Source organism: Myotis nattereri (assembly GCF_964212035.1).
Source record: "Myotis nattereri genome assembly, chromosome: 6".
Classification (NCBI taxonomy): domain Eukaryota; kingdom Metazoa; phylum Chordata; class Mammalia; order Chiroptera; family Vespertilionidae; genus Myotis; species Myotis nattereri.
Genome location: NC_138081.1, coordinates 27,170,510 through 27,197,419, shown reverse-complemented (window position 1 = coordinate 27,197,419; position 26,910 = coordinate 27,170,510). Strand labels below are relative to the sequence as shown.

Sequence of the window (26,910 nt, the reverse complement as noted above, 5' to 3'; positions counted from 1 at the left end):
CAGATGAATGTCATTTTCACTTTTTTATTCGTTTGAGAGAGAGAGAGGAAGGAGCAGGAGAGAGGTAGAGAGAAACATCGATGAGAGAAACATCGATTGGCTTCCTCCTGTATAACCCCTACTGGAGACTGGTTCGGCAACTGGAGCAAGTGCCCTGACCAGGAATGGAGTTACCTCTCGGTGCATGGGAAGACATTCAACTCACAAAGTCACACAGGCCAGGGCGGCATTTTCATGTTTTAAGTCATGATCACAATGATGCACGCACATTCAGAAGAGCTACAACCCAAACTAGGTCAACTAACCATGAAAACAATACAGGGTGGGGCAAAAGCAGGTTTACAGTTGTGAGTATTCAAAACACAGAGTTTATTCTTGTATTACTATTTATTAACTATTGTTTTCTTTTCCATACAAACACCTGTAAACCAACTTTTACCCAAACCTGTACAATAAGGGCCAAAATTATCAGAAAGGCATTGCTAACTTAAGGTCAACGTACAAATATCTAAGAAATAATGACACCAGTAAACATCAAAAACTACTTTAGCCCTAACCGGTTTGCTCACTGGATAGAGTGTCAGCCAGGCTCAATTCCGGTCAAGGGCATGTACCTTGGTTGCAGGCACATCCCCAGTGGGGGGTGTGCAGGAGGCAGCTGATCAATGTTTCTCTCTCATCAATGTTTCTAACTCTCTATCCCTCTCCCTTCCTCTCTGTAAAAAATCAATAAAATATATTAATTTAAAAAAAAAACTACTTTAAAAGTCTACACACGTAAAACTATTAAAATCAATGTAAAATCAATGTTCCAATGTTAACTGGAAAAAGGCATCCAAAGGTTCCTAATAAATTCATATAACTGACATTTTCAATTACAAAAGACAAACTAATTCATGTTCACTAAAAAGAAGTTACCAGCCGAAACCGGTTTGGCTCAGTGGATGGAGCGTCGGCCTGCGGACTGAAGGGTCCCGGGTTCGATTCCGGTCAAGGGCATGTACCTGGGTTGCGGGCACATCCCCAGTAGGAGATGTGCGGGAGGCAGCTGATCGATGTTTCTCTCTCATCAATGTTTCTGGCTCTCTATCTCTCTCCCGTCCTCTCTGTAAAAAATCAATAAAATATATTTTAAAAAAAAAAAAGAAGTTACCAGCCAAAAATGACATGAAATAATTCCTAAGACAGAAGAAATTAAGATTTCAAACTACAAGGGACAAGAAACAAATTTTAAATGTCAGGTTCAGGATAAGGAAAGCTATTTTAAACTAAGCAAAAATAAGTAATTCAGAGTTTCACATGTACTTGTTTTCACTGAGCAGGGCGATTAAAGGTTACCAGCCGCACTTGCCTTCACTCAAAACCCTTAGTTCCTGAACATATTTGTCAACTGAACAGCACTACTTCTCTTGAATATGCAGCAGAGTTTTCATCTGTGACACACAGAATCCTCTCCACATCTTTTAGGATGCTCACCTTCATTGTCCCTGCCAATCTTACTATTCTAACGAAAACATCCTGCTATTAGCTCCACCAGTATTTCAAATCCATTTTTAAAAAAATGTTTTTTTGACTGTCCTGAGAAGGTTTGAAAACACTGAGTGAGGTAAATTATAAGCTGCTGTCAAGTCTGTGAACTGCAACAGCACAGAGACCTCTTGTCTGACAGCTGCCAAAGCCTGACCTTTCCCTACCTGGTCAACTGAAGAAGCGCTAATAGGATCTGTTTCACCTTACCCATCCGCCTGTCATGTGACACAAGGGCAAGTCAATCAACTCAGCAAGGAGAGCTCCGGAATGGTCCCCACAGAGAGCAACATTTATTCACTTCTAAACCTTCCTAGAAATTTCAGATTTAAAATGCAAGCTATTTACACCTAAGTTTCAGAGAACTGCCAGAGCCCGAAATAGAACACAAGTGCCCCAAGATCCAATAACTGGCCCCATTCACCTCCTCTACATTTTTATCAAACAAAATTATATCAGCCATGGCAAGCTGAACTAAAACAAAATTTGAGGGGGAAAAACTACAAAGAAATTAATTCTCCCTTTTCCTGTACATATTTCTCCATCAAAGCAAACACAATGCAATTTAGTTAAACCCATGCATTTCCTCCTAAAGTAAAAACATTTATTGTACAGAAGTAGATCAACATAAGTCATTGCAGTTTTAATGAAATTGAAATGATAGAGAAATGCACACACACACTTGAATTCCAGGTACACTCTAATATGTGTGCCAGCAACCCAGCTCCCATGACATGGAGGCCAGGATGGCACCATGCCCTCCATTCCCCACTGTGTCCTTCACCCTAGACCCGTGGTCGGCAAACTGCAGCTCGCAAGCCACATGCAGCTCTTTGGCCCCTTGAGTGGGGCTCTTCCTAAGCCTTAGGAGTACCCTAATTAAGTTAATAACAATATACCTACCTATATAGTTTAAGTTTAAAAAATTTGGCTCTCAAAAGAAATTTCAATCATTGTACTGTTGATATTTGGCTCTGTTGACTAATGAGTTTGCCAACCACTGCTCTAGACTTAGGCAGCAGTGCCTATGCACATCAGAGACGAGCTTATGGGACAAATGCTAATAACTTTTCCCTAACCCTTGTTTTGTCCTGAGTCTAAAATATGGGTCCTGAATCTAAAAACATCACTGACACCTGTTGTAGCACAACAGTTTTCAAATGCAATCCTAATATTCTAATCGAAGTGAAGAAAATGTGCGTGTTCCTATTAATGAAATGGTGAAAGCTGGGGAATGGGAAGAGCTCCGGAGCCAAGGGGCAAGCCCATGAACAGCACCTGAATTCAGTTTCCTTCATTACCAGACACCAAGGGAGAGCGCCAGAGGAAGAGGGAAAAGGTTTCTCCCAGAGAAGGAAAAGAGGGAGAAAATGGGAGGTATCTGTAATACTATCAACAATAAAAAATATACTTAAAAAAAAAAGAAAAGGTTTCTCCCAGGAAAGTGATTAAATCTATCACAGGAATGATTTTTATGCCAGGCCCCCTGCAATGATTTCTCACTCTCTAACTTCCATGAATCCCCACCAGCTACAACACTTGATCAAGTTTTATATTCTCAGTGTTTACTGCAAAAACAAAAGGCATGATGTTTTTCACGCTCTGCACACCTCTAGTTCTGATAAACCCCCGAAGAGGTCTACCTGTATCCTATCCCCCCGCACTGAGAATCTCTGAACCAGAAAAACCAAAACAGTCACCCAAGAAGCCAAAATTAGTGTTCCTTTTATAAACTGTATAGGACACCGCCCACCCTGTTGACCTATGAACGTGGATATTTTCTCCTCAATCTCTGAATTTTATCCATATCTCTACACCTAACTTTAATGTAAGTTTATTATAATGCATCTCAAATGACCTGCAGAATTAAACACAAGAGAAAGAAAATAAGAAAGGAAGAAAGAAAAAATTATAGCATGCAGGCTAGCAACCAGAGTAATATGAAAAACCATCGTGACAACCAACACACTAGATAAAAGTACAGTAGCCCCACCTTTTCAAGTTTTGCTTCCCATGGTTTTTAGTTAGCCACGGTCAATTATTGTCCAAATATATTAAACGGAAAATTCCAGAAATAAACAATTCATAAGTTTTCAATTGTGGGCCATTCTGAGTAGTATGATGAAATGTCATACCATCCTGCTCCATCCCACCCAGGATGTGAATTATCCCTCTGTCCATGTATCCATGTTGCATGCACTACCCACCGTTAGTCGCTCAGTGGCCCTCTTGGTTATCAGATCAACTGTTATGGCATCGCAGTGCTTGTGCTCAAGTAGCCCTTATTCTACTTAACAACGGTCCCAAAGCACAAGAGCAGTGACGGTGGCACTTCAGATATTTACCACCAGTTAATTAGTGTCTCATACACTTGCCTGCATACAATAAAGCCCAATCTTTCAATCTACTTTTCAGCATCTCAATCTTAAACAAAAACAAATAGTAAAGGATCATCATACATTCAAGATGACAGACTGTCTAAAACAGATGAACTAAATAAAGAAATGAGAGGCAGACAATGAAAGGAGCAGAAAAATAAAGGGAGGAAAATGCATGGGGTTTGGGGGAGGTGGTCCTGGGCTTGACACTTTTCTGTGCCTGGATAAATGTACTTTAGAAACCTCCTGGGGCTCTTACGGAAAGTGAGATAAACTGTGAAAGTGCCTCCTGAGCACATAATAGACACTAAATGTCTACCAAATGTTTGTTTACTGCCCTTCATACAATCTCTTTTTTCCAACTCAATAACCCACACTGATTCTTACATCTTCCACTTCTCAGATAGGACAATGTCTTTTATCTACTCCAACTTCTATTTTTTTACTTTATTTTGGCTTCAAGTCACCCATTCTAACACCCAAGTAGAGTCTCAACCAGTCCTACTACCACCTTATTGTTCTAAGTCTTCCAAAGCAGAATTATTGGAGTGCAGAGCCACCTACAGGACATATATTCTATTTCCACCCACAATGGGTATCCCTGCTAAATATGTCCCAGACACTTCTTTTTTTTTTATTTATTTTTAATTTAAGTTGACTTATCCTATCTAATAAAAGAGAAACATGATAATTAGCATATGTCCGCTACCCTTCCCATTGGCTAATCAGGGCGATATGCAAATTAACTGCCAGCCAAGATGGCGGCCAGCAGCTAGGCAGCTTGAAGCTAACATGAGGTTTGCTTGCTTCAGTGACGGAGGCTTGCAACGTTCCCTGCCTGCCTTGCCGGCCTCTGAGCTTGCAGTTTGATACATTGTTACAAATATAGAAGCTAAACAAAACCCCAGAAACCTGCTTTCAGCCCGCTGGGATCTCAGAGCTGGAGTTGATACAGTGTTTCGATTATAGAACCCAAACAAACCAGATACCTGCTTTCAGCAGCAGAGGCCTCAGAGCTGGAGCCAGAGCTAAAGGTAGCCCAGAATAAAAATAAAAAAAAGAAAAAAAGGAGCAGTTGGGAGCCTAGTTACCCGCCAGCCTGAAAACAGCCCTCAGCCCCTCACCCAGACTGGCCAGGCACCCCAGTGGGGACCCCCACCCTCAAGGGTGTGTGACCAGCTGCAAACAGCCATCATCCCCTCATCCAGGCTGGCCAGGCACCCCAGTGGGGACCCCCACCCTGATCCAGGACACCCTTCAGGGCAAACCAGCTGGCCCCCACCCGTGCACCAGGCCTCTATCCTATATAGTAAAAGGGTAATATGCCTCCCAGCACCGGGATCAGCGGAGCTGTGAGGCCTCCCGGCACCGGGATCAGCGTGACAGGGGGCAGCGCCCAAACCCACTGATCGCCCTGCGGCTCTGTGTGTGACAGGGGGCGGGGCCAAAACCTCCCTATTGGCCCTGCTCTGTTAGTGACAGGGGAAGGCGCCCCAACCCTCCTGATCAGCCCTGCTCTGTGCCTGAGAGGGGGGAGCTCCCCAACCCCCTGATCACCCTGTGGCTCTGTGTGTGACAGGGTGCGACGCCCCAATCCCCCCACCCCCCAAGGGCCCTGCTCTGTGTGTGATGGGGTAGAGCCATAACCTCCCCATCGGCCCTGCCCTGAGTGTGACAGTGGTGGCGCCCCAACCCCCTGATCGGCCCTGCTCTGTGGGTGATAGAGGGCGGTGCCCCAACCCCCTGATCCGCCCTGCTCTGTGTGTGACAGGGGGCGGTGCCCCAACTCTCCTATCGGCCCTACTCTGTGAGTGAGAGGGGGGAGCTCCTCAACCCCCTGATGGGCCCTGCTCTGTGCGTGAAAGGGGGGAGCTCCCCAACCCCCTGATCAACCCTGCTTTGTGCGTGACAGGGTACGGAGCCCCAACACCCTTGATGGGCCCTGCTCTGTGCATGACAGGGGGCAGCACCCCAACCCCCTGACTGGCCCTGCTCTGTGCGTGACAGGGGGTGGCACTGCAACCCCCCCATCGACCCTGCCTTGAGTGTGATGGGGCGGTGCCCCAACCCTCCAATCGGCCCTACCCTGAGCGTGACTGAGGGTGGCATCCCAATCTCCCAATCCGCCCTGCTCTGTGCATGACAGGAGGCGGCGCCCCAACTCCTCCATCGGCCATGCTCTGAGCCCGACCAGGGGCTGCACCTAGGGATTGGGCTTGCCCTCTGCCACCCGGGAGCAGGCCTAAGCCAGCAGGTCGTTATCTCCCGAGGGGTCCCAGACTGCGAGAGGGCACAGGCCGGGCTGAGGTATCCCCTCCTCCCCTCCGAGTGCACAAATTTTTGTGCACCAGGCCTCCGGTAATATTATATTAGTTTCAGGTGTACAATATAGTGATTACACATTTGCACACCTTATGAAGTTGTCACCATAATTCCAGTAACCATCTGACACCATAAAGTTATTACAGTATTATTGGCTGTATGGCCTGTGCTATACATTACATCCCTGTGACTTATTCTATATCTGGCAATTCGTATTTCTTAGTCCCCTTTCACCTTTTAGACCCATTCCCCCAACCCCCTGGAATGCCTACACTTAATTCTTCTTTTTCTTTCTTTCTTGGTTAAGGTATTACATGTGTCCTTATCACCCCATTGCTCCCCTAACCCGCCACTCATGCCCTTGCCCCCCTGGTGTCTATGTCCATTGGTTATGCTTATATGCATGCATACAAGTCCTTTGGTTAATCTCTCCCCCTTACCCACACCCTCCCCTACCTTCCCTCTGAGGTTTGATGATCTAATTGATGCTTCTGTTTCTGGATCTGTTTTTGTTCATCAGTTTATGTTGTTCATAATATTCCACAAATGAGTGAGATCATGTGATATTTATATTTCTCTGACTAGCTTATTTCTCTTAGCATAATGCTCTCCAGTTCCATCCATGCTGTTGCAAATGGTAAGAATTCCTTCTTTTTTATAGCACCGTAGTATTCCATTATGTAGATGTGCCACAGGTTTTTAATCCACTCATCTGCTGATGGGCACTTAGGCTGTTTCCAGATCTTAGCTATGGTGAATTGTGCTGCTATGAACATAGGGGTGCATATATCCTTTCTGATTGGTGTTTCTAGTTTCTTTGGATATATTCCTAGCAGTGGGATCACTGGGTCAAATGGGAGTTCCATTTTTAGTTTTTTGAGGAAACTCCATACTGTTCTCCACAGTGGCTGCACCAGTCTGCATTCCCACCAGCAGAGACACTTCTTTCTTATATAATTACTATATGTAAGTCATTCAGATTTGTCTGCAAAATTATTATTTAAAACTACTCAGAGATTTTACTAACAACTGACTTTTAAAATAAGTATTAACCCCTCTAAACTTCCTAATTGGATAAAAGTACTACCACTTCTCTGTTTTCTTTAATATATTAGCTTTAAATGTTTTTGGCCTAGAACAGCAGTCTCAACCTGTGGGTCGCAACCCCTTTGGCGGTCGAACGACCCTTTCACAGGGGTCGCCTAAGACCATCCTGCATATCAGATATTTACATTATGATTCATAACAGTAGCAACATTACAGTTATGAAGTAGCAACGAAAATAATTTTATGGTTGGGTCACAACATGAGGAACTGTATTTAAAGGGCCAGAAGGTTGAGAACCACTGGCCTAGAAGATTTTGGTTAAAGACAAACTTTTAGAAATTGAACATTTTTGTGCTTTCATTAATCACATATTTAACAAAGCAACTAAATGTGAGGCTCTGGTACGAAGGAGCCCTTTTTCTTCTAGACACTGAAAGGAAAAGGTTCACCATCATGCAAAACCAACAGCTATTCTCTCAGTCAGGGGCTTGGGGAGGAAACATAAAGAGAACAAACTCCACACGTCAATACTAGCACTGAAGGTGGGATGAATGCTAGCACTTAGGGAGGGATGAGCGGTGCAAACAATTGGAATGACTACAAAAACATACTCACAGCCTCAAAATGCAAATGACTATCCTTTAAAAAATCTTGAATTTTGTCCTTGGGTAAAATACTGAATCGAAATCGAAGAAGATCCATTTCTTGTTGAATAAACCAGCGTCTAAGATCATCACTAAAATGGAGATAGGAAAATTACAAGTATAAATTATAAGTCCAATGGGTAGTTTAAAAATCCACTGATTATTAAATCCAAGAAGTTTCTATGAAACAGTATTCAAACATGACCAAGATGACAATAAACAGAAGTTAAAAGTGCTCTATTGTAGTATAAAGAGAGTAAGAATAACACACACCACAATCTTCCAGGGATGGGCTAAATGTGGGGAAAGAGGCGTAATGAACATACAATTAAAATAATTAAACACAGAATACTTTAAGCTTAGCTGCATTATTATCAAATAATATAAAAGAAAATAGTTCACTGCATCTAATGTAACCACAAAATAGTCAATTACATTAGAATATAGGATATTACTTCTGTCTAAAGTGATTTCATCCATGCCAAATAAACCCCAATTTTATAAAGGTAATTTACCTCTGAATAGATTATGATCAGATGAATTTCACAATGTAACCTTTGCTTACAGCTTTTTTGTTTATAATTTCACAAAATTTAATATGCACGGTATACTTCAATTTTTCAAAAGCCAACACACAAATACTATATTAATTTGCAAGATGGATCCATAATCAACATTACTGTTGTTACACAATAATGATGCTAATGAATGTACAGTATGATTTAGTTTTTTACCAAGGTGGTTTCACATTGTCAGCAATTCACTTACTGCATAAGTTGCATAAACTACATATGCTTTTTCACAAAAGAAAATCTCTAGGACCAAAACTGGTCAATAATTTCTAGTTGTTATCTTTGGATAGTAAACAACTTAATGTTCTCATTTGATAAGCCTATTCGTAAAAAGAAAAGGGAAAGAAACTTATAAGTATGTTCTTTTGCCAGAATTAATATAAGAAAAACACCACAAAGTTTAAAAGGCAACTAACTCCTTTCCCTCTGGGTGGCACTATTGACTTATAAGAAACCAAATACCAGAGGAAAATATCTTAATCTAATGGTCACTGATCCATACATCTCAACTTCTAAAAACCTGCATCAAATTCAGTGTGTACTTGATTCATTATTTCTTATAAATATTACCAGTTTTTTTTCTGGGGGGGAGAGAGGGGAACAAAGTAACAAAAGTCTCTTTCTAATAAAATTTCCCTCAATTTCAAATCCCAAATGAAGAGTCTCTCCCATAAAGGTAAAACGTGTTTCAAATGGCAAAGTGTTTCAGTAGGATTTTTGGGGGGATATTGCATAGTAAACAACTTGTTTCCAACAATCTGCTGCAACAGTGTTTAACTCATGAACCACTGGTTGCTGATGTTGTCCTGAGTTTTCCTATGTTCAGTACAATACATGTTAACTTTCCGTGTACCAATGAATAACCCAAGACATCAAATATGACAGTGAGAATATAAATGTGTACTCACGACTGGCAATAAGCAAGGCGTAAAATAAAGTGAGAAATGTGATCTTTTCTTCGAGCGTCATATTCATCTTCTAAGTTTTCCTTAAAAATAATGGTACATGAATAAAATGAATGCATTAGAATAGTAAGAGGTGTAAAGTAATACTGATTCAACATAAGCTAATGTAAAGTAAAAGTTTCATAAACACAAACTTCATAGTATGTTTTGCAGGATAATGATCATTTTTCATAAGTTAGCAACCAGGTAAAACTGGGAACTGAACTCATCTCAGCAAAATCCCCTGGGTTTGAACCCTGCTATTTTCCTAACTTTCTTTGTTATCCATCCTATATCTAGGGTACTCACCACTTCAACAACTTCTTGCATCAACCCTCAACTTCTTGTTTTTCAACACTGTGGCAAAATCTAGATTCTAAATTAATCTACAGCTATACTCTGCAGTCTACTGAAAATGCTAAAACCTGGGAATTTGGAATATTGAAAATCCACAGCCTCTAACCCCAGCTGGACCTTTACCAACACTAAGGAAACTTTATCCAAGCCCAAAATAGTAACAGCAAACATGTCTTGTGCACTTACGAGGTACCAGGCACTATTTTAAGCATTTCTCATCTATCAACCCATTTAATCCTTTAAAAACCCCTATAAGGTAAACTCTGCTGTGTACCCCTATTACACAGACAAGGAAAATGAGGCTCAGGGAAATTATATAACTTGTCTAAGGTCACAAAACTTTTAAGCAGCAGAGCTGGGATCTACACAGCCATCTCTGTTCTCATTTCTTAGAAAAGCTGTTTCAGCTCTTCTGTTGTGTCACAGCTGGTCCTCAGAGTCACCTGGGGGTTCACCCCATGGTGCCAACAGCAATCAAGGCTCAACTACAATAGGACAGTGCACACAATCCACCCAGGGCTGCACCTAGAGAGCCCAGCTCAGGTGACTGCAGAGGCTGAGCCACTGGGCCCCACAGGACACTTACTACATAAGGCCACTCTACCAATTCCAGGAGACATAGCACAGGGAAACAAACACAGGGAGGCAGCAAAAATGTGGAGACAGGGAAACATGTCGTAAATGAAGGAACAGAGGAAATTTCCAGAAAAAGAATTAAATGAAATGGAAGCAAGCAAACTACCAGATACCAAGTTCAAAACAATGGTTATAAAGATGCTCAAGGACCTTGATAAGAGCTTCAAGGTACTTAGTGAGAATTTCAAGGAAATTAATGAGAACATCAAAGACATGAAAAAGGAACAGTCAGAAATTAAGAATACACTAACTGAAATAAAGAATAATTTTGAAGAAATCAACAGTCAAGTAGAGGATGCCAAGAATCAAATCAGCAATTTGGAATATGAGGAAGCAAAAAACACCCAATTAGAAGAGCAAAAAGAAAAAAGAACCCAAAAATATGAAGATAGTGTGTAAGGAGCATCTGGAACAATTTCAAATGTACCAACATTCACATCATGGGGGTGCCAGAAGAAGAGAGAAAGCAAGATATTGAAAACCTATTTGAAGAAATAATGACAGAAAACTTCCCCTACCTGGTGAAAGAAATAGACTTACAAATCCAGGAAGCACAGAGAGTCCCAAACAAGAGGAACCCAAAAAGGTCCACACCAAGACACATCATAATTAACACTCTGCGGTCGTTTATCTACTCTCAGCCATCAAAGCTGTTTTACCGTTCCAGTCGTATGTCTGCTCTCAGCCACCACAGCAAGGAACCGTACGAATCTTAACTCTATTCATTCATGTATCAGTTCATAATTTCTCTGAAAGCTCTTAAGTGTCTAAGCGACCTTGTCATGAACCAAAACATTGCCCCGACAAATCGAAGATATCGAAACTCAATATAAACAAACGCGGTCGTTCCACACTCGCCATGCAAGACACCGTGGCGAGTCAGTCGCCTTTTGAGAGTGAAGAAATCGACAAGCTTCGGAGATACTTCGCAGAATTTCAAATAAAGCTTTACAAATTACATTTAACTGTAATTAGGCATTCTCGCTTGTTAAGATATTTCAACATAATACTCCAAAATGGCAAAAAGAAAATTACCGAAAGAAGTGTACTGCGAATCTGAAAGTAACGATGAAGAGTTTTATTTTGGCACCTTGAATACTGACTCTGACATAGAAAGTGATAACGTTTGTAGTGATTCTACTAGTAGTGACGTAGTTCCCAAAAAGAATTAATAAATCTTGTTTATCCTTCATAATCTTGCATGTTATGTATCACTGCTCTTTCAATGGAAATTAATTCCAACCAGTACGACACCCATGTCCAAATTTAATACGACCGCAAAGGATTAAAATGCCAAGGCTTAAAGATAGAGAATCTTAAAAGCAGCAAGAGAAAAGCAGTTAGTTACCTACAATGGAGCGCCCACAGGACTGTCAGCTGATTTCTCAACAGAAACTTTGCAGGCCAGAAGGAAGTGGTAAGAAATATTCACAGTGATAACCTACAATCAAGATTACTCTACCCAGCAAAGCTCTCATTTGGAACTGAAGGTCAGATAAAGAGCTTCACAGACAAGAAAAAGCTAAAGGAGTTCATCACCACCCAACCAGTATTATATGAAATGTTGAAGGGTATTCTGTAAGAAGAGGAAGAAGAAGAAAAAAGAGATAAAAAATATGAACAATAAAATAGCAATAAATACATAGCTATAAACAATTGAATGTAAAAATCAAAATATCGAACAAGGAATCTAATGAACAAAATAAACTGATGAGTAAAATAGAACCAGAGGCATGGAAACATGGAACACACTGACAAATTTCAGAGAGAAAGGGGGGTTGGAGGCGGGGGGGGGGGGGGGGGGGGCGGGGGATATACATATATTTATCACCTATGGACACTGGACACAAACAATAGGGTGGAGAAGGCCTGGGGTGGGGTAGGAACTGGGTGGAGGGGGGTAACGAAGGGAAAAAATGGGACATCTGTAATACTCTCAACAATAAAGATTTTTTTAAAAGAAAAGCTGTTTCAGTCTTCACAAGTTGGCCCAAACTCCATACCACACCACCCTCCCCCCTTCTCTCTCACCTGACGACTTCACCTATTTTAGAGAAAATAAAGGCCACCAGGCTGACTTCTTCAGCTCCAAGCCTCTGTGTCCACACTGTGTTGCCTTCCCTTCCTTCTTCGTGAACCAAGCGTCTCTCCATTCCCCTAAAAAATGCTAATCCGTACACCTAAACCTTGCAATCCCTCTGTTCCTGCCTCCCAAGGACCATGATGTATCAAATGCTTTCTCAGAGCATCTTCAAACTTCCCTCCTCTTCTTTATCGTCTAGAATTTTTCTGCTCCGTTCATAAATGTTTAACTGTCTCCTGTCATATATGTATGTGTATATATACATACATGTATGTGTCTTCACTTGTCCCTATACTTCCTCCATATTCAGCTCTATTTCTCCCATCTTTTCAGCTGAACATCTTAAAAGAATGCATATTCCATCTCCACCTCTCAACCTCCCTCATCCAGCCACTGTCATCATTCGGGCTTCTACCTCAATCTACGAAGAGTCCACCCAGTTGACAAATCAATGGATTCTGCATAACTCATCTTACATGATCTATCCAAAGCTTCTGAAACTGTTTGAATCTTGTTTTGAATCTTGGCTCCACCATTTACTCTCTCATGAGTTTGGACATGTTATTTTCCCTATCTGTAATTCAGTATCCTCAATTATAAAATGTGGATAATAATAATATCTACATCATAAGACTGCTGTGTGGATTACATGGGTGAATATATATCATACACTTAAGACAAATCCTGGGGCACAGTAAGCATTAATACAAATGCTTGCTGCAGTCATTCCTATATTACTATTAATGCCATTATCTTTACTATTGTAACCCCAACCTTCCTTAGCTGCTATGACACTGTCATCCTGACTGACCTCTTACCTCTCAGGCAGCTCTTTCCCATTCTCCTTCCCAAGCTCCTCCAATTCTACTTCACCTTAACTACTGGTATTCTTCACATCCTATCTTCCATCACCTTCTCGTCTCACTCAAATATTTTCCTCCAGTGCTCTCACCTACTCCTGATGATCGCAACCTTCATCTTAAATATATACTCCTACTCCAGATGTCTCCTAAATCCAGACCTTTATGAATATTCAACTGTCCACCAGACATCTTCACAGGCACCTCAACTCATGTCTAGAACTAAACTCAACATCTTCCTTCTAAGTCTTGCTTCTCCTCCTGTATACACATCTCAAAATATCACCACTATCCACCTTATTGTCCTAACTAGAAACCTGGGTGTCATTCACAACTCTTCTCCCTGCAACCAGTCACTAAAATCTTTTGATTCTACCTTCTTCATATCTCTTCAGTCTTCTTTCCATTCAATTCCTCTCATCATTTCCAAAGTCCTCTGGTTTTCCTCCTATCAGACATTTGCCTATCCATCTGCTAATGGCAGTCATCTTCCCAAAATAAAAATCTAATCATATCCTTCAAGATGCAATTCAGCACTACCTCCTCTGGGAAGCCTTCCCAAACCACCCCACTCTGAACTGGGTGGTTATTTGTGCTACTGGAGTTCCTGGAGCACACATCCAATAACAGCCATCATCACAGCATTCATCACTCTATATGCACAGGGTACATATGTCAGTGTTTGGAAACATCTAGCGGGTAGAAAATCGGGCATCCTACAATGCATAGGACAGACCCTGAAACAAGGAATTAGCATTCCCAAAACATCAGCAGTCCCAAAGTTGAGAAAACTTGCTGTATTAGAATGATATGACTACATGTCAATCACCCCCAGGAGACTGTAGGTATCTTCAGGCAGAGTCTATGCTATATTAATCTTTATGAAGGCCTTATGCCTAATACAAGACCTTTTCCACAACTGAGGCTCAGTACATGAATATATAGAACTAAATGAACATTTATTCCCCCTTTTACTTACTCTGTAAGAAAACTTGAGCTTTCGAATCTCAGCTTCCAGCTTGCTCTGGTATGACTCATGTCCTTTCACATGGCTCACACCAATATTTTCAACTGCTTTTAGCACTAGAAAAAAAAATTTAATAAAAGAAAAGTATATAAATGCAAGATAACTTTTAAAAACTAAATTCAAGACATAAAATCTATGAATGGCAATTGAATAATTATTTGTTTATAAAAGATGACAAGTGAGAAGTTATTTTCTGCAAGTACATAATATAAATTATATCCTATATAATAAAAGCCTAATATGCAAATCAACTGAACAGCAGAAAAACCGGTGGAATGACCAGTCGCTATGACACACACTGACCACCAGGGGGCAGACACTCAATGCAACAGCTGCCCCCTCCCCACAGGCCCCAGGCCAGCCAGGGCGGGTGCCAGCGGGGGTCCCCTGATTGCCCCACAGATCGGCCTTGATCGCTGGCCAGGCCTAGGGACCCTACCTGTGCACAAATTTCGTGCACCAGGCCTCTAATATGTTTATAAGAAGCTAACCACCATTCATGTGTAGAAAAGATCAATGCCCCACATCATAATTTAATACCAGGGTCTCAACCAGGGGGAAGAGAGGAATGGTTAACCACTGCTGTACTGAGCCACTGTGGTTGAGGAATGGAAAAGGGTGTCTGTATGGAGAAAAGACTAAGCCCCCCTTGTTTGTGTCCCTCATGTGGAACTGCCTGTTAGGTGGTCTACTTCTATTTTCTCAGCACATACTCATCAGAAAGATAGCCCTTCCTTTCTGATGAAGCAGAGACGACACAATAGTGAAGAAGCAGGGCCCTCCAATCATCCAAACACTCTCTAAATAGATGCTACACCCTGTTTAAAAATTCCTACAGCCCCTTGTCAATCCTTTTTCAGATGAATTCTTCTTCCATCGATACAAAAAGAGGCTTTTTTTTAATTCAAGAATTAAAAACTTCTCAAATGACTCCTGAACATAAACCCATGTCCCTCAGGTACCTCTTTTTATGGCATACCAAAGCAAACTAATAATCTCCCCCTGCACCCCCCTTTGCTGCTCCTCTTCTGGCTACCTCCATCTCCACTAGCTTCAGCCACCACCACCACTACTAGAGCCCTTAACATACTAAACTATGATTATTATTTTGCATCTCTGCTTCCATGTACTAGAATACAATTTCATCAAAGATGAGAATTACAATATTCATCTCAAAATCCCTACCACCTGGAATAGAGTGGACTCAATAAATATGAACTCTCCAGTAAATAAACGAATAGCAAACCCTCAATAAATATTTGTTAAATAATTGCTTAATAAAGGAAATATATTAGCACACTCATTCTCACAAAGTATAAGTGAGATCCTCAAGAATACGTAAATTCTAATTCAAATATCACTCACATTTAACTCTATCGAAAGCAAAGTTTTCAAACTCTATCAAAGATATGTTTTCAGTCGGTGGCTGCAGGTAAAACTGAAGGCTGTGAGGGTAAGCATTCCTCTGATCGGCTGTCAACTTCAGTCTCCTCCTCTTTGAAAATTCCATCTTGTTACCCTTATCAGGAAGCACCTAAAAAGGTTGAAATGATGGAAAGTGGTGTTGAAAACAACCAACCAAAAACATAAACAAAAATAATAATACGTCTACACGCACAGAAAAAATACAGTGTAGTTCAAGGGCATACACCAAAGGTTAACAGTGGCTATCCCTGGGCGATGTCTTTCTGTATTTCCCACATTTCCTACAATACACCTTGTAAATAGTTGAGGGTGGGGGCCGGGCTGCTAGGGAAGACGCAGGTGGTGATGCTAACTTCCAGCAACAGGAGAGCCAGGTGCTGGTGCTGCTCACTGGAAGGCCGTGCACCTGATCTGCGCTGTCCCGCGTTTAGAGGAGGTGTCCTAGGGGGCTGCGATCCTGAGCTCCTTGGAAAACGCGATAGGTTCTAACTAGTAAGAAACTTACTGGACCGGATCCAATTACAGTACTTCCTTCCTATCTTAATGACCCCGGGAAACAGAACTGTGCTTGAATCCAGTCTTTCAGAACTCCTTTTAGGGAGCATCCACACGTTCCCTATAAAAATCCTTCCCCCACCACCACCAGCCTCCTCCGGCGAAGCTGTCCCTATTCGACTCACGGGCGCCTGAGTCTCAGCCCATAAGCGACACCCGAGCTAGATCAATCCCTCCGCTCCCATCGCCCGCAAAGAGCTCTCCCTTCTGTCTCCACCTGCAAGTCTGAACACCAGACTGCCGTCGGTTCTAAAGCCACGGGAGCTGCTCTTACCTGCAGCCACTCCGAAGCGAGGAGACGCCAACGCTGACAGCCGCTTTTCCCGGTGGCGGGAGATTTCACTTAGCAGGAAGCGGAAGTGACGGACACAGGTCCCGCCCCGAAATGTCCCGCCTCCGCAGCACCGCCCTGTGCGGGCAGAGGGCGCCCACCTGGACGCCTGCTGGTGGGGGAGTTGGTAGCTCTGGGCGGTGGACACTGGGGTGCGGGATGCTGGCGGCACAGGTTTCCGCGGCCCGAGAGGGTGGCCCCGAGGACTCCGGGGACGCAGCGAAGATCCCAGGGGATGACAGTGTGGCGCTCTGACCCGCAGGGCTGGCTCCCGTCACTTTCGATCGGGGAGGTTAAAGAAGAGGCCTTTACTGACTTCATTTATTGCACCTGGACCACTATGAGGAGCTCCAGATCGGTTTCATTTTTTTAAGAACTTTGCAGTTTATTTTTCAATTACAGTTTACATTCGATATTGATTTGTATTAGTTTCAGGTGTACAGAATCGTGGTTACACAATCGTAGACTTTACAAAGTGTCCCCCTCCCCCCGCCCCCAGAAGCTCTGGTTTTTCTTGTTTAATCTTTCAGGTAAGTGGTATTACACATTTTACGGATGAGAAGACAGAAGCTAAAAGATAATTGTTCGTTTGCCCATCTGCGTACAATCCGTATTTTGTTTTTTCTGTGAGAAGGCAAGCCCCATCATGTTAGATTCTACCTTTAGTTCACTACCCTCCACCCCAGCTCCGCCCCAACGCCTGGCGCACAGTGAGCGAGCAGAAAAACATCTGGAATTAGAATGAATAAGTGAGTGCGCACACACAGAAGTCGCTCTGGGATCTACAGAAATTAGAAGAAGGCGGGCTCAGGAGGGAGAAGCAGGTGTGGAAGAGGTGGGACGCCTGGGGAGAAAGTGGAGCTCGGACTGCAGATCAGTGGAAGCGGCAGGTGGGAGCCACACAGGCTGGGCAGTCTGCAGGGTTTTCGAGAGCTGGAAAGAAAGCACACGTATGTCCTCTAGGGGGCGCGTCTCACCAACAAAAGTGAGGTTAGTCCGTTGGAGGTGAAGAACGCTTGAACCGTTCAAGTTTTCAGAAATGCAAAGTATAATGAAACAATATCAAGCTTCAAAGGACCTCGCCCAGCCAGCATGGACCAAATTGTGGCTGGCACTGACTTTGTGCCAGGATGTGTTCTAAGTGACTTACATGCTAACTCATCGTATTCTCATAACCATATGAGGTCGGTTCTATTATTAACTCATTTTACAGATGAGGAAAGCTAAAATGAAGTAACTTCAAATCACATAATAAGTGACAGCCAAATTCAATGTCAGAGAGATTGTCTCCAAGCACCAGGGCGCTAACCACCATACACTCTACTAGTAGACAGCTGTACATCACTTTAATTCCTTCCTCCCTGTATTAGACACATAATTTACATCACCTAGTGCCGTGGTCAGCAAACGGCGGTTCGCGAGCCCCCTGAGTTCGGCTCTTCCACAAAATACCACCTGCGGGCGTGAACCGTGTAATTAAAACTTCGTGGCCCATGCGCAGGTGCCTCCCTCGTCCTCTCCCTTCTCCTCTCCATGCCCTGGACCAGAATCGAACCTGGGACCCTTCAGTCCACAGGCCAACGCTCTATCCATCAAGCCAAACCAGTCAGGGCTGTTTTGAAGGAAGATAAAACAACCTCAAAAAGAATTGTTTTCAATTTTCAATTGAGGGTTATTTTAAAGCAAATAGATGAACCTGGTGAAAGGGAGAAAGGAAGAAAGGCTTGGAAAGTGAATCAAAGTTTCTCTTTCAAAATCTTGAGCAAAAAGAGATAATTTGTTTTCGAATGAAATAACTTCTTCTAACATCGAAAAAACTGTGTTTCCTTTCCCCTGTAGTTTACGATTAAGCTGATTTAGATGAGAAGTAACGTCTACCATGAAATAAAATTTTTGGATCCACTGATCATTCGTTAGTTCTGGATAGTGAACACCCTTCTCAAGGAGAAATGCTTTAATTTCTGTTAATAAGGAAGAGAAACATTTCAAAACATTTCCTCTTGATAACCAATGTATCTTGTTATGCAGCAGAAGATCTGCGTACTCACTCTCCATTTCAACTAAAAATTCTTTAAATTGGCGATGATTAAGAGCGTTAGTTATAATGGAGTTGATAATCTTAATCACCAATTCCATAACTTTGCAAATTTCTTCTGGAAATGTCTGCGCACAAAGCGCTTCTTGATGAATGATGCAATGGTAAGTAAGTATCTCGTGATTAATTTTTTCTTTCAAAATAGCAACAAAGCTGTTTCTTATGCCGATCATACTTTTCGAATTGTCTGTTGAAATTGAGACAATTTTATCAAGTGGAATATGATGTTTTTCAATGCACTCAATTACAGCATTTGCTATATCCTCTCCACGTGTTTGACCTTTGAGTGGCAATAATCCTAAAAGTTCTTCTTTAGGACCTGTAGATGAAATAAATCGTACAAAAAGTGAAACTTGCGCTGTATCATTTCTGTCACAAGACTCGTCAACTGCTATTGATAAAGCTGAAACCAATTTAAGATCTTCGACTTGCTGGTTGGTTATATTTGAAGACATTTTGACTGTTCTATCTTTCACTGTTTTAGCAGACAATGGTAACTCTTTAATTTTTTTTAGAATATCTGCTTTGTTCTTAAAATCCTGAAATAGCTCTTCGGATGCATTTATAAAACAACTTTTTATGTATTCGCCGTCTGTATATGGTTTTCCTCTCTTAGCAATCTCTTGACTAACCACAAAACTTGCAATATTAACATTGTTGGAAGATTGCATTCAGTAATTAAATACAGACTTGATTTTTCTTGACTCTTCTGAAGTTCCTCAACTGCTTTCTTCCTTGCATCACCGACAGGATAGTTAGTACTAAATGACATGTGTTTAGTTGTAAAGTGTCCTTCCAAATTTGATTTCTTGTTATGCGCCAATTTTTCCTGACAAATAAGACAGGTCAGAAGGCCGTTTAAGTTTTGAATAAATGCGAAAGTCTCGGTCCATTCAACTATAAATTCACGGTTTTCGTCTTCCGTTTTTCTTTGCTTCTTCTTTGTAGCCATGTCAAACAGGGCACCTAAAAATTCAACACAAAAGAATTACAATTCTTAAGTTGATGACAAAAATACCTATAGGATTTGCAGCTGGTTACAAGTAAAATACAAGTAACTTTATGCTTCGAGTAGGTACTTTTGTCACCCGTGCACGATTTGCAGATGCGACTAGCACTAACCACTGCACAATGAGACTGCTGACTGACTGGCTCACTCAACTCATGCATGAATGGTGCCCTCCCCCGCGCTGCGTGTCCCGCGGCCCGCCTGCGCGGTGTCTCCCCTGGCCCGACTGACTGACACCCCCACTTCTTCTAATGCCACTTCTTCAAAATAGACTTGCCCAGGTCGAAAACCAACTTCAATCGCACTGTACGTGCGCGCCCGCATGTGGTATTTTGTGGAAGAGCCACACTCAAGGGGCCAAAGAGCTGCATGTGGCTCACAAGCCTCGGTTTGCCGACCACTGCACTAGACCACGATAAGCATCTCAAAAACAGGAACCGCTGTGTTGTTCATCTTTGTAATCCCAGCGTCTGGCACTCCGTGGGCCCTCAACGAATATTTGTTATACTGAATTCACATAAAATATGAGAGACGTCTGAGAAAAGTGATGGGCTCAGCTTGACATTTCAACAGATGGTTTGAATCAGATATGACTCCAACCTATAAAACCTCAAGTCCTTGTCGGAAAACTTCATCCACATTCCTTCCAGAATGACTTGGCTCCCCAGTTTATCCTGTAATAAAGCACAGAGTACCTTCTCAGATGGAATTTCCGTGAATCATCAGTGCTCAGTTCAGTGCCTGCCCTGGGCATCCCCCAGCCGCAGACAGAGTCTACAGAGTGTTTACCTTTAGATGACTCCACAGTGCCAGGAGCTCTGTCCGTGGTGGGTCAGACTTACAGCTGAGATTTTAGTTGCCATGCTTGGTAAACCAAAGTGAGTGCTCATACTCCCCCCTTGTGCAGGGTGACACCCTAAAAACCAAAGGTGGGGTACATTTCTCTACCCACTGAGGACGCTCTAAGCCAGCCGTGGGCAAACTACGGCCCGCGGGCTGGATCCGGCCTGTTTGAAATGAATAAAACTATTGAAAAAAAAGACCGTACCCTTTTATGGAATGATGTTTACTTTGAATTTATATTAGTTCACACAAACACTCCATCCATGCTTTCGTTCCGGGCCTCCGGTCCAGTTTAAGAACCCATTGTGGCCCTCGAGTCAAAAAGTTTGCCCACCCCTGCCTAAGCTCTAGATCCTGCCAGCTCGGCTCGCCATGGAAAGCAGGACGGGGGGCATTTCCAGCAGGATAGCTGACCCATGGAGACTAATGTAAAGTGAGCCAACCACTGGTCCCTCCACCTTTTCCATTTCACTGCCCATCTCTGGGACATGGCTGGGGAAAAAACCTTAAGGAAACTTCATTCTTTCTCCCTTTGCTTCAGGTTGCTTTTATCAATCTAGCATCAAGGAGCAAGAGAACTAGAGAAAAAGCATATTCTTAAAGGAAAGGACAGGGATGTATAGTTATCTTTTAATATATCATGTGATTTATTCCAGAAATACTAACTGAGCACCTCCTAAGTGCCAGGCAATGTTTTCTATGGGGAGGATACAAGCATGATGAAACAGACCCAAGTGTTTGACCTCATAAACCTTATATTCCAGTGGGAAAGAGAGCTAATACATAAGAGAAGTATATGTATTATGTTAAATAATAATAATTTCTAAACAGAAAAAATAAAGCAGAGAAGGAGGATATAAAGTTTTTGGAAGAGACATTGAAATTTTAGGAAGGATGGCCAGGAAAGGCTGGCTCAAAATATGACCATGAAGGAGAGACCAGAAGAAAATTAGTCACTTAGTAATGTGTATCTTTAGGAGAATAGCATTTCAGGTAGAGTAGATGAAAGGCTTGTCATAATTCCATAGTATTTAAGACAATGCAATATTGGCATAAGAATAGACAAATCAACCAATGGAACAGAATAGAGAACCCAGAAATGGACCCACACCTATGAAGAAGCCTGGTATATGCCAAATCAATGGAGGGGAAAATGGACATTTCTAAATGGTGCTGGGACAATTGGCTTCCTATATGAGGGAAAATGTATTTCCTACCTCCCGCTATAAACAAAAATCAATTCCAGATGATTTAATGACTTACATATGAATGGCAAAACTTTAAGAATTCAGAACAAATATACAGATGGTCTTGATATAGCAAAGAATTTCTTAAATAAGACGTTAAGAAAAAGTGCAAGCAGTTCGGGACATGGATGACAGTGGTAGTTGTGCAACAGTGTGAATATACTTAATGCCACCTAATGAACTGTGCACTCTAAATGATTAAAATAAGTTTTGTGTAATATACATCAATTTCTCTTAAAAAGCATGTAGGATACATTTTTAATGAGCCACAAATTGGGAAAAGAAAGTCGTCAGCTATAATTAACACAGTTTTAGTATCAGAAGATACTAAATAGGAGAAAAAGATAAAAACACAATAGAAACGTGGTGGGGGAACCTAAATAGATATTTCACAACAAAGGAAACATAATGACCAAGAAATATACAAAATATGTTCAGCCACATTAGTAATTGGGGAAATGCAAATTAAAATCACAGTAATGTACTATTCTACACCCACTAGATGGACAAAAATTTCAAAGTCTGAAAATATCAAGCGTTGATGGGAACTCATAGTCTGCAGGTAGAAGTATTAATGGATGCATCTACTTTTGAAAAACATTTGGCATCACCTGGTAAATGTGACCCTGTGTCTCAGTGCAGTAATTCTACTCTAAGTAAATTCTCTAAAGAAATTCTTTTGCATAAGCATCAAAAAATGTTAACAAGAATGTGCATAACAACATCAAAGTTTCCAGTAAAACACTGGAAATACCCATCATCAGGAAAATGAGTAAATAAATTGCAGTCAAGTCACACAGTGCAATATGAGAAAACAACAGTGAGAATGAATGAATTACAATTAAGGTAAGCATGTCAACATGGATAAATCTCGAAAGCATAATGTTAACTGAAAAATCAGGCACAGAAGAACACATCAACGTGCTGGGTATCTTCCATTCCACCCCTCGCCCTCCACGCTCGTGCTCACCCCTGCTCTCTGCTCCTGACTTGTATGAACTACATATATATATGTCTTCCGGTGCCTGTTGTTTCTAGAACTTCTAAAGTCAATTAAGAGCCCCAACAACCAATGGGAAGGAGGGGAGGAAGGGAGGCCACTGTATTTATTGCCTTGGATGCATCCCTGCAAGGCTGCCTGTGTCCTCAACCTGTCCTTGCTCCTCTCTAGGTGACTGACTCTAAAGACGTCCCTCACTCTAGGTCTGGTAATAGCTCCCTTCCTTCTACCTTCAGGTCTCAACACAGTAATGTGTCTACTTCAATGAAATCCTAGTTGACTTAACTATATTCCTTATAGTTCCCAACTTCCACACCTTCACAAACAGTTTCTGCAGAAAAACTGTCTTCGAATTAACCTATGTTGAGTGTGCCATCTGTCTCTCTTGTTGGACCCTAATGGGTACATTCAGCATGTATATAAAAGCTTTTAAAAAGTGAAATAACCTATTGTTCAGGAATGCGTACTACAGGTAGGACGTTATTTTAAAAAATCAAGATCGTGGTTAACTCTGACTGGAATCCACTGTGCTAGATACTAAGAATCACCTTATTGGTGCTAAAAGGAATTTAATTGAAGAAAGGAAGCATGAGAAAAGAATCCAGGTAATCAAGGAATTAGCCTCAAATGCAATTTTATTTTATGCTCTATAATTAATGACATTTTTTCAATGTACAGTACTGTCTGTATAACATGACAAATGAGAACTAAAGCGAACTGGTTATTTTGCATGAATTCAATTAGATCCTGGCTATATCCATTGTTATTTTTGTGCTTGAACTACTCTGAATATTTGAATTTTTAACATGAGACTGGTTTTTAGATCATGAGTACCTTGAGACCAAGTTGACGATCTCATTCATTTTCGCACTCCTGCCTCCACCACAGCTCCTGGCACAGGGCAGACACGCCATAGCTGTCTGCTGAACTGAACTGAACCCTTCCGTATTTACACCCAATTCCAGATGGGCTTTCATGCGCTTCATGATGTAATCTTTCACAGAAGATGTGTTTCCACTTTAGATTTTGGCTTTCCCACTCAAATTCCTAATCAAAATATTTTCTTCCAGTTGGCTGATTTTGAGAAACTGAAGTAGGTGTAAATATCATCCTGTTATGATGCCAAGATTCAGTTCCAACCTGACTGATAATCATGTCCAAAACTTAGCATTCGTAGCTAGAAAATGACTTTAGCATTTCAGAAAATGGAAATAAAAAGTAATAATAATAAATCTGCCTTACCCTGACTAATCTAAACACTTCAGGATCAATGTTCAGGGTTATCCTAAGTGCAGAGAGACAAGGGAACTTCCTAACACACAGGGAGTCACCGTATCTGCATTTTCTTCTCTTTGAACAGCTAAACACATCTATCAGCCACACGACCATGTGGTAAAAACTTCGCCCATCTAGAAAGACATGATTTTTTCCTGTGAGGTTAAATATTTCAGGGTCCTGCCTGAGAAGCAGTATCCTATGTACTTGGGACTTCACTCTGCTGGGGACTTCTCACTTACTGCTCTCTGTCCACACCTCTCTGCCCCATGAGGCCTAGGCCATGAGCCCCCACATCAAATGCTACAAGCGCTTTCAGAGGGTCAGGCTCCATTGCCTCCCCATTCAATACCACCTCCTCACCCAACCCACACACATACCCAGGCCACACAGGCAACTTTAGAACCAAGGTCAGTCTCCCCTGACGTCACTTAAGAAGGAATTAGGTTGTTTTGTGCTCTTTCCAGTGGGTTGATAGGAGCAGCTGTTTTCCCAGAGACTCTGTTTAAAGATCTTCACTGGGAACTTTCTGTCTGCTATGCAGAGTTAATCCAATCTCTTTTATATTAACTCCAGGCTTTTCCAATTATCTTTGTTTCCTGATAATAATGGTATTGGCATTTGTGGAGCACATTATAGTTTTCAAAGCAATTTCATTTATATGACCTAACCAAGGATTTCTCAAACCAACTGAATCTCTGGGGTCTCTTCATTCAACTATAATTTCCATTTTTTTCCATCCATTTTTATGGTAAGCTTTAAAAGTATAATAAAAAGCATATCAAGCGTCATCTGGGAGACTGCTATTTCCAAATAGTGCTATATGACTTCAGTGACAGCCACTGCATGTAACGTCAATCCCATTGGTATCGTACAATCATCTGAAATCACAATGTGGCTTGCCATGTATTGGTAAACATGTCTAGCTGCCCTTGGATTATTAGCACATTCTAAGGCCAAAATTTCAATCATCACCTTGCCTTACCAGTGTTATTAATGTGGCTTTTTTCAACAGTTATAAATACAAAACTATCTTCTATCTTGCAGTCATAATTTGCAATTGCAAGACATTCTAGTCTCATGAATAAGTCATTTGTTTCTTAAGACATTTAGTAAGTTGAATTTTTGTTTGCTATTGTGAAAACAAACCAGTGTAGAAAAATAAAGCACTACTGAAAAGGTGAACTTTAACATGGAAAGGATTCATTAAAGCCAAATACAACAAATGATACTTCAGTTCATTGAACAAAGATTTCACAGTGATTTGCCAATGTTATCACCAATAAGGGTTTACTCTCCAACATTTACAGGGAACTCATACAACTTAACAAACGAAAGACAAACAACCCAATCAAAAAATGGGCAACAGACCTAAATAGATACTTTTCGAAAGAGGACATAAGGAAGGCAAAGAGACATATGAAAACATGCTCAAAGTCACTAATCATCTGAGAGATGCAAATCAAAATGACAATGTGGTACCATCTCACACCTGTCAGAATGGCTATCATCAACAAATCAACAAACAACAAGTGCTGGAGAGGATGTGGAGAAAAAAGAACCCTCGTGCACTGCTGGTAGGAATGCAGACTGGTGCAGCCACTGTGGAGAACAGTATGGAGTTTCCTCAAAAAACTAAACATGGAACTCCCATTTGACCCAGTGATCCCACTTCTAGGAATATATCCCAAGAAACTAGGAACACCCATCAGAAAGGATATATGCACCCCTATATTCATAGCAGCACAATTTACCATAGCTAAGATTTGGAAACAGTCTAAGTGCCCATCAGCAGATGAGTGGATTAAAAAACTGGTACATCTACACAATGGAAGACTACGCTTCGGTAAAAAAGAAGGAATTCTTACCATTTGCAACAGCATGGATGGAACTGGAGAGCATTATGCTAAGCCAGTGGTTCTCAACCTTCTGGCCCTTTAAATACAGTTCCTCATGTTGTGACCCAACCATAAAATTATTTTCGCTGCTACTTCATAACTGTAATGTTGCTACTATTATGAATCGTAATGTAAATATCTGATATGCAGGATGATCTTAGGCGATCCCTGTGAAAGGGTCGTTCAACCGCCAAAGGGGTCGCGACCCACAGGTTGAGAACCGCTGTGCTAAGCAAAATAAGCAAGTCAGAGAAAGATAAATATCACATTATCTCACTCATTTGTAGAATTTAATGAACAACATAAACTGATGAACAAAAACAGATCCAGAGACTGAGAAGCATCGATCAGACCGTAAAACTTCAGAGGGAAGGTAGGGGAGGGTGGGAGTAAGAGGAAGAGATCAACCAAAGGACTTGTATGCATGCATATAAGCATAAGCAATGGACATAGACACCAGGGGGGTGAGGGCATTAGTTGGGGAGGGGATGAGGGGGCAATAGGGGGATAAGGACATATGTGTAATTCCTTAATCAATAAAGAAAAAAATAAAATAAATAAGATATCACATTAATACATTTGCTATTGATTATGTGTTGAAATGGTAAGATTTTGGATATGTTAAATAAAGCACATTATTAAAATTAAAAAAAAAGATTTCACAGTAATTGGAGTAAATATTTGTGGTAGAACACATGGATTTTCTTTTTTTTAATATATTTTATTGATTTTTTTACAGAGAGGAAGAGAGAGGGATAGTTAGAAACGTCAATCAGCTGCCTCCTGCACACCTCCTACTGGAGATGTGCCCACAACCAAGGTACATGCCCTTGAC

The 26,910-nt window shown here is 41.5% G+C and overlaps 1 protein-coding gene across 1 annotated transcript in view; it reads right to left on the bottom strand.

The window, feature by feature from the left end:
- PRIM2 (DNA primase subunit 2) overlaps positions 1–15,907 on the bottom strand; it is a gene marked incomplete at its 5' end in the record, with an annotated part of 282,109 nt that extends 266,202 nt beyond the window's left edge. The window contains 4 exons of the mRNA XM_081094689.1: positions 7,890–8,010; positions 9,399–9,478; positions 14,350–14,453; positions 15,763–15,907. Coding sequence (XP_080950815.1) covers positions 7,890–8,010; positions 9,399–9,478; positions 14,350–14,453; positions 15,763–15,907 — 450 coding nt within the window. The remainder of the gene's footprint in view (positions 1–7,889; positions 8,011–9,398; positions 9,479–14,349; positions 14,454–15,762) is intronic.
- Between the last annotated feature and the right edge of the window lie 11,003 nt (positions 15,908–26,910).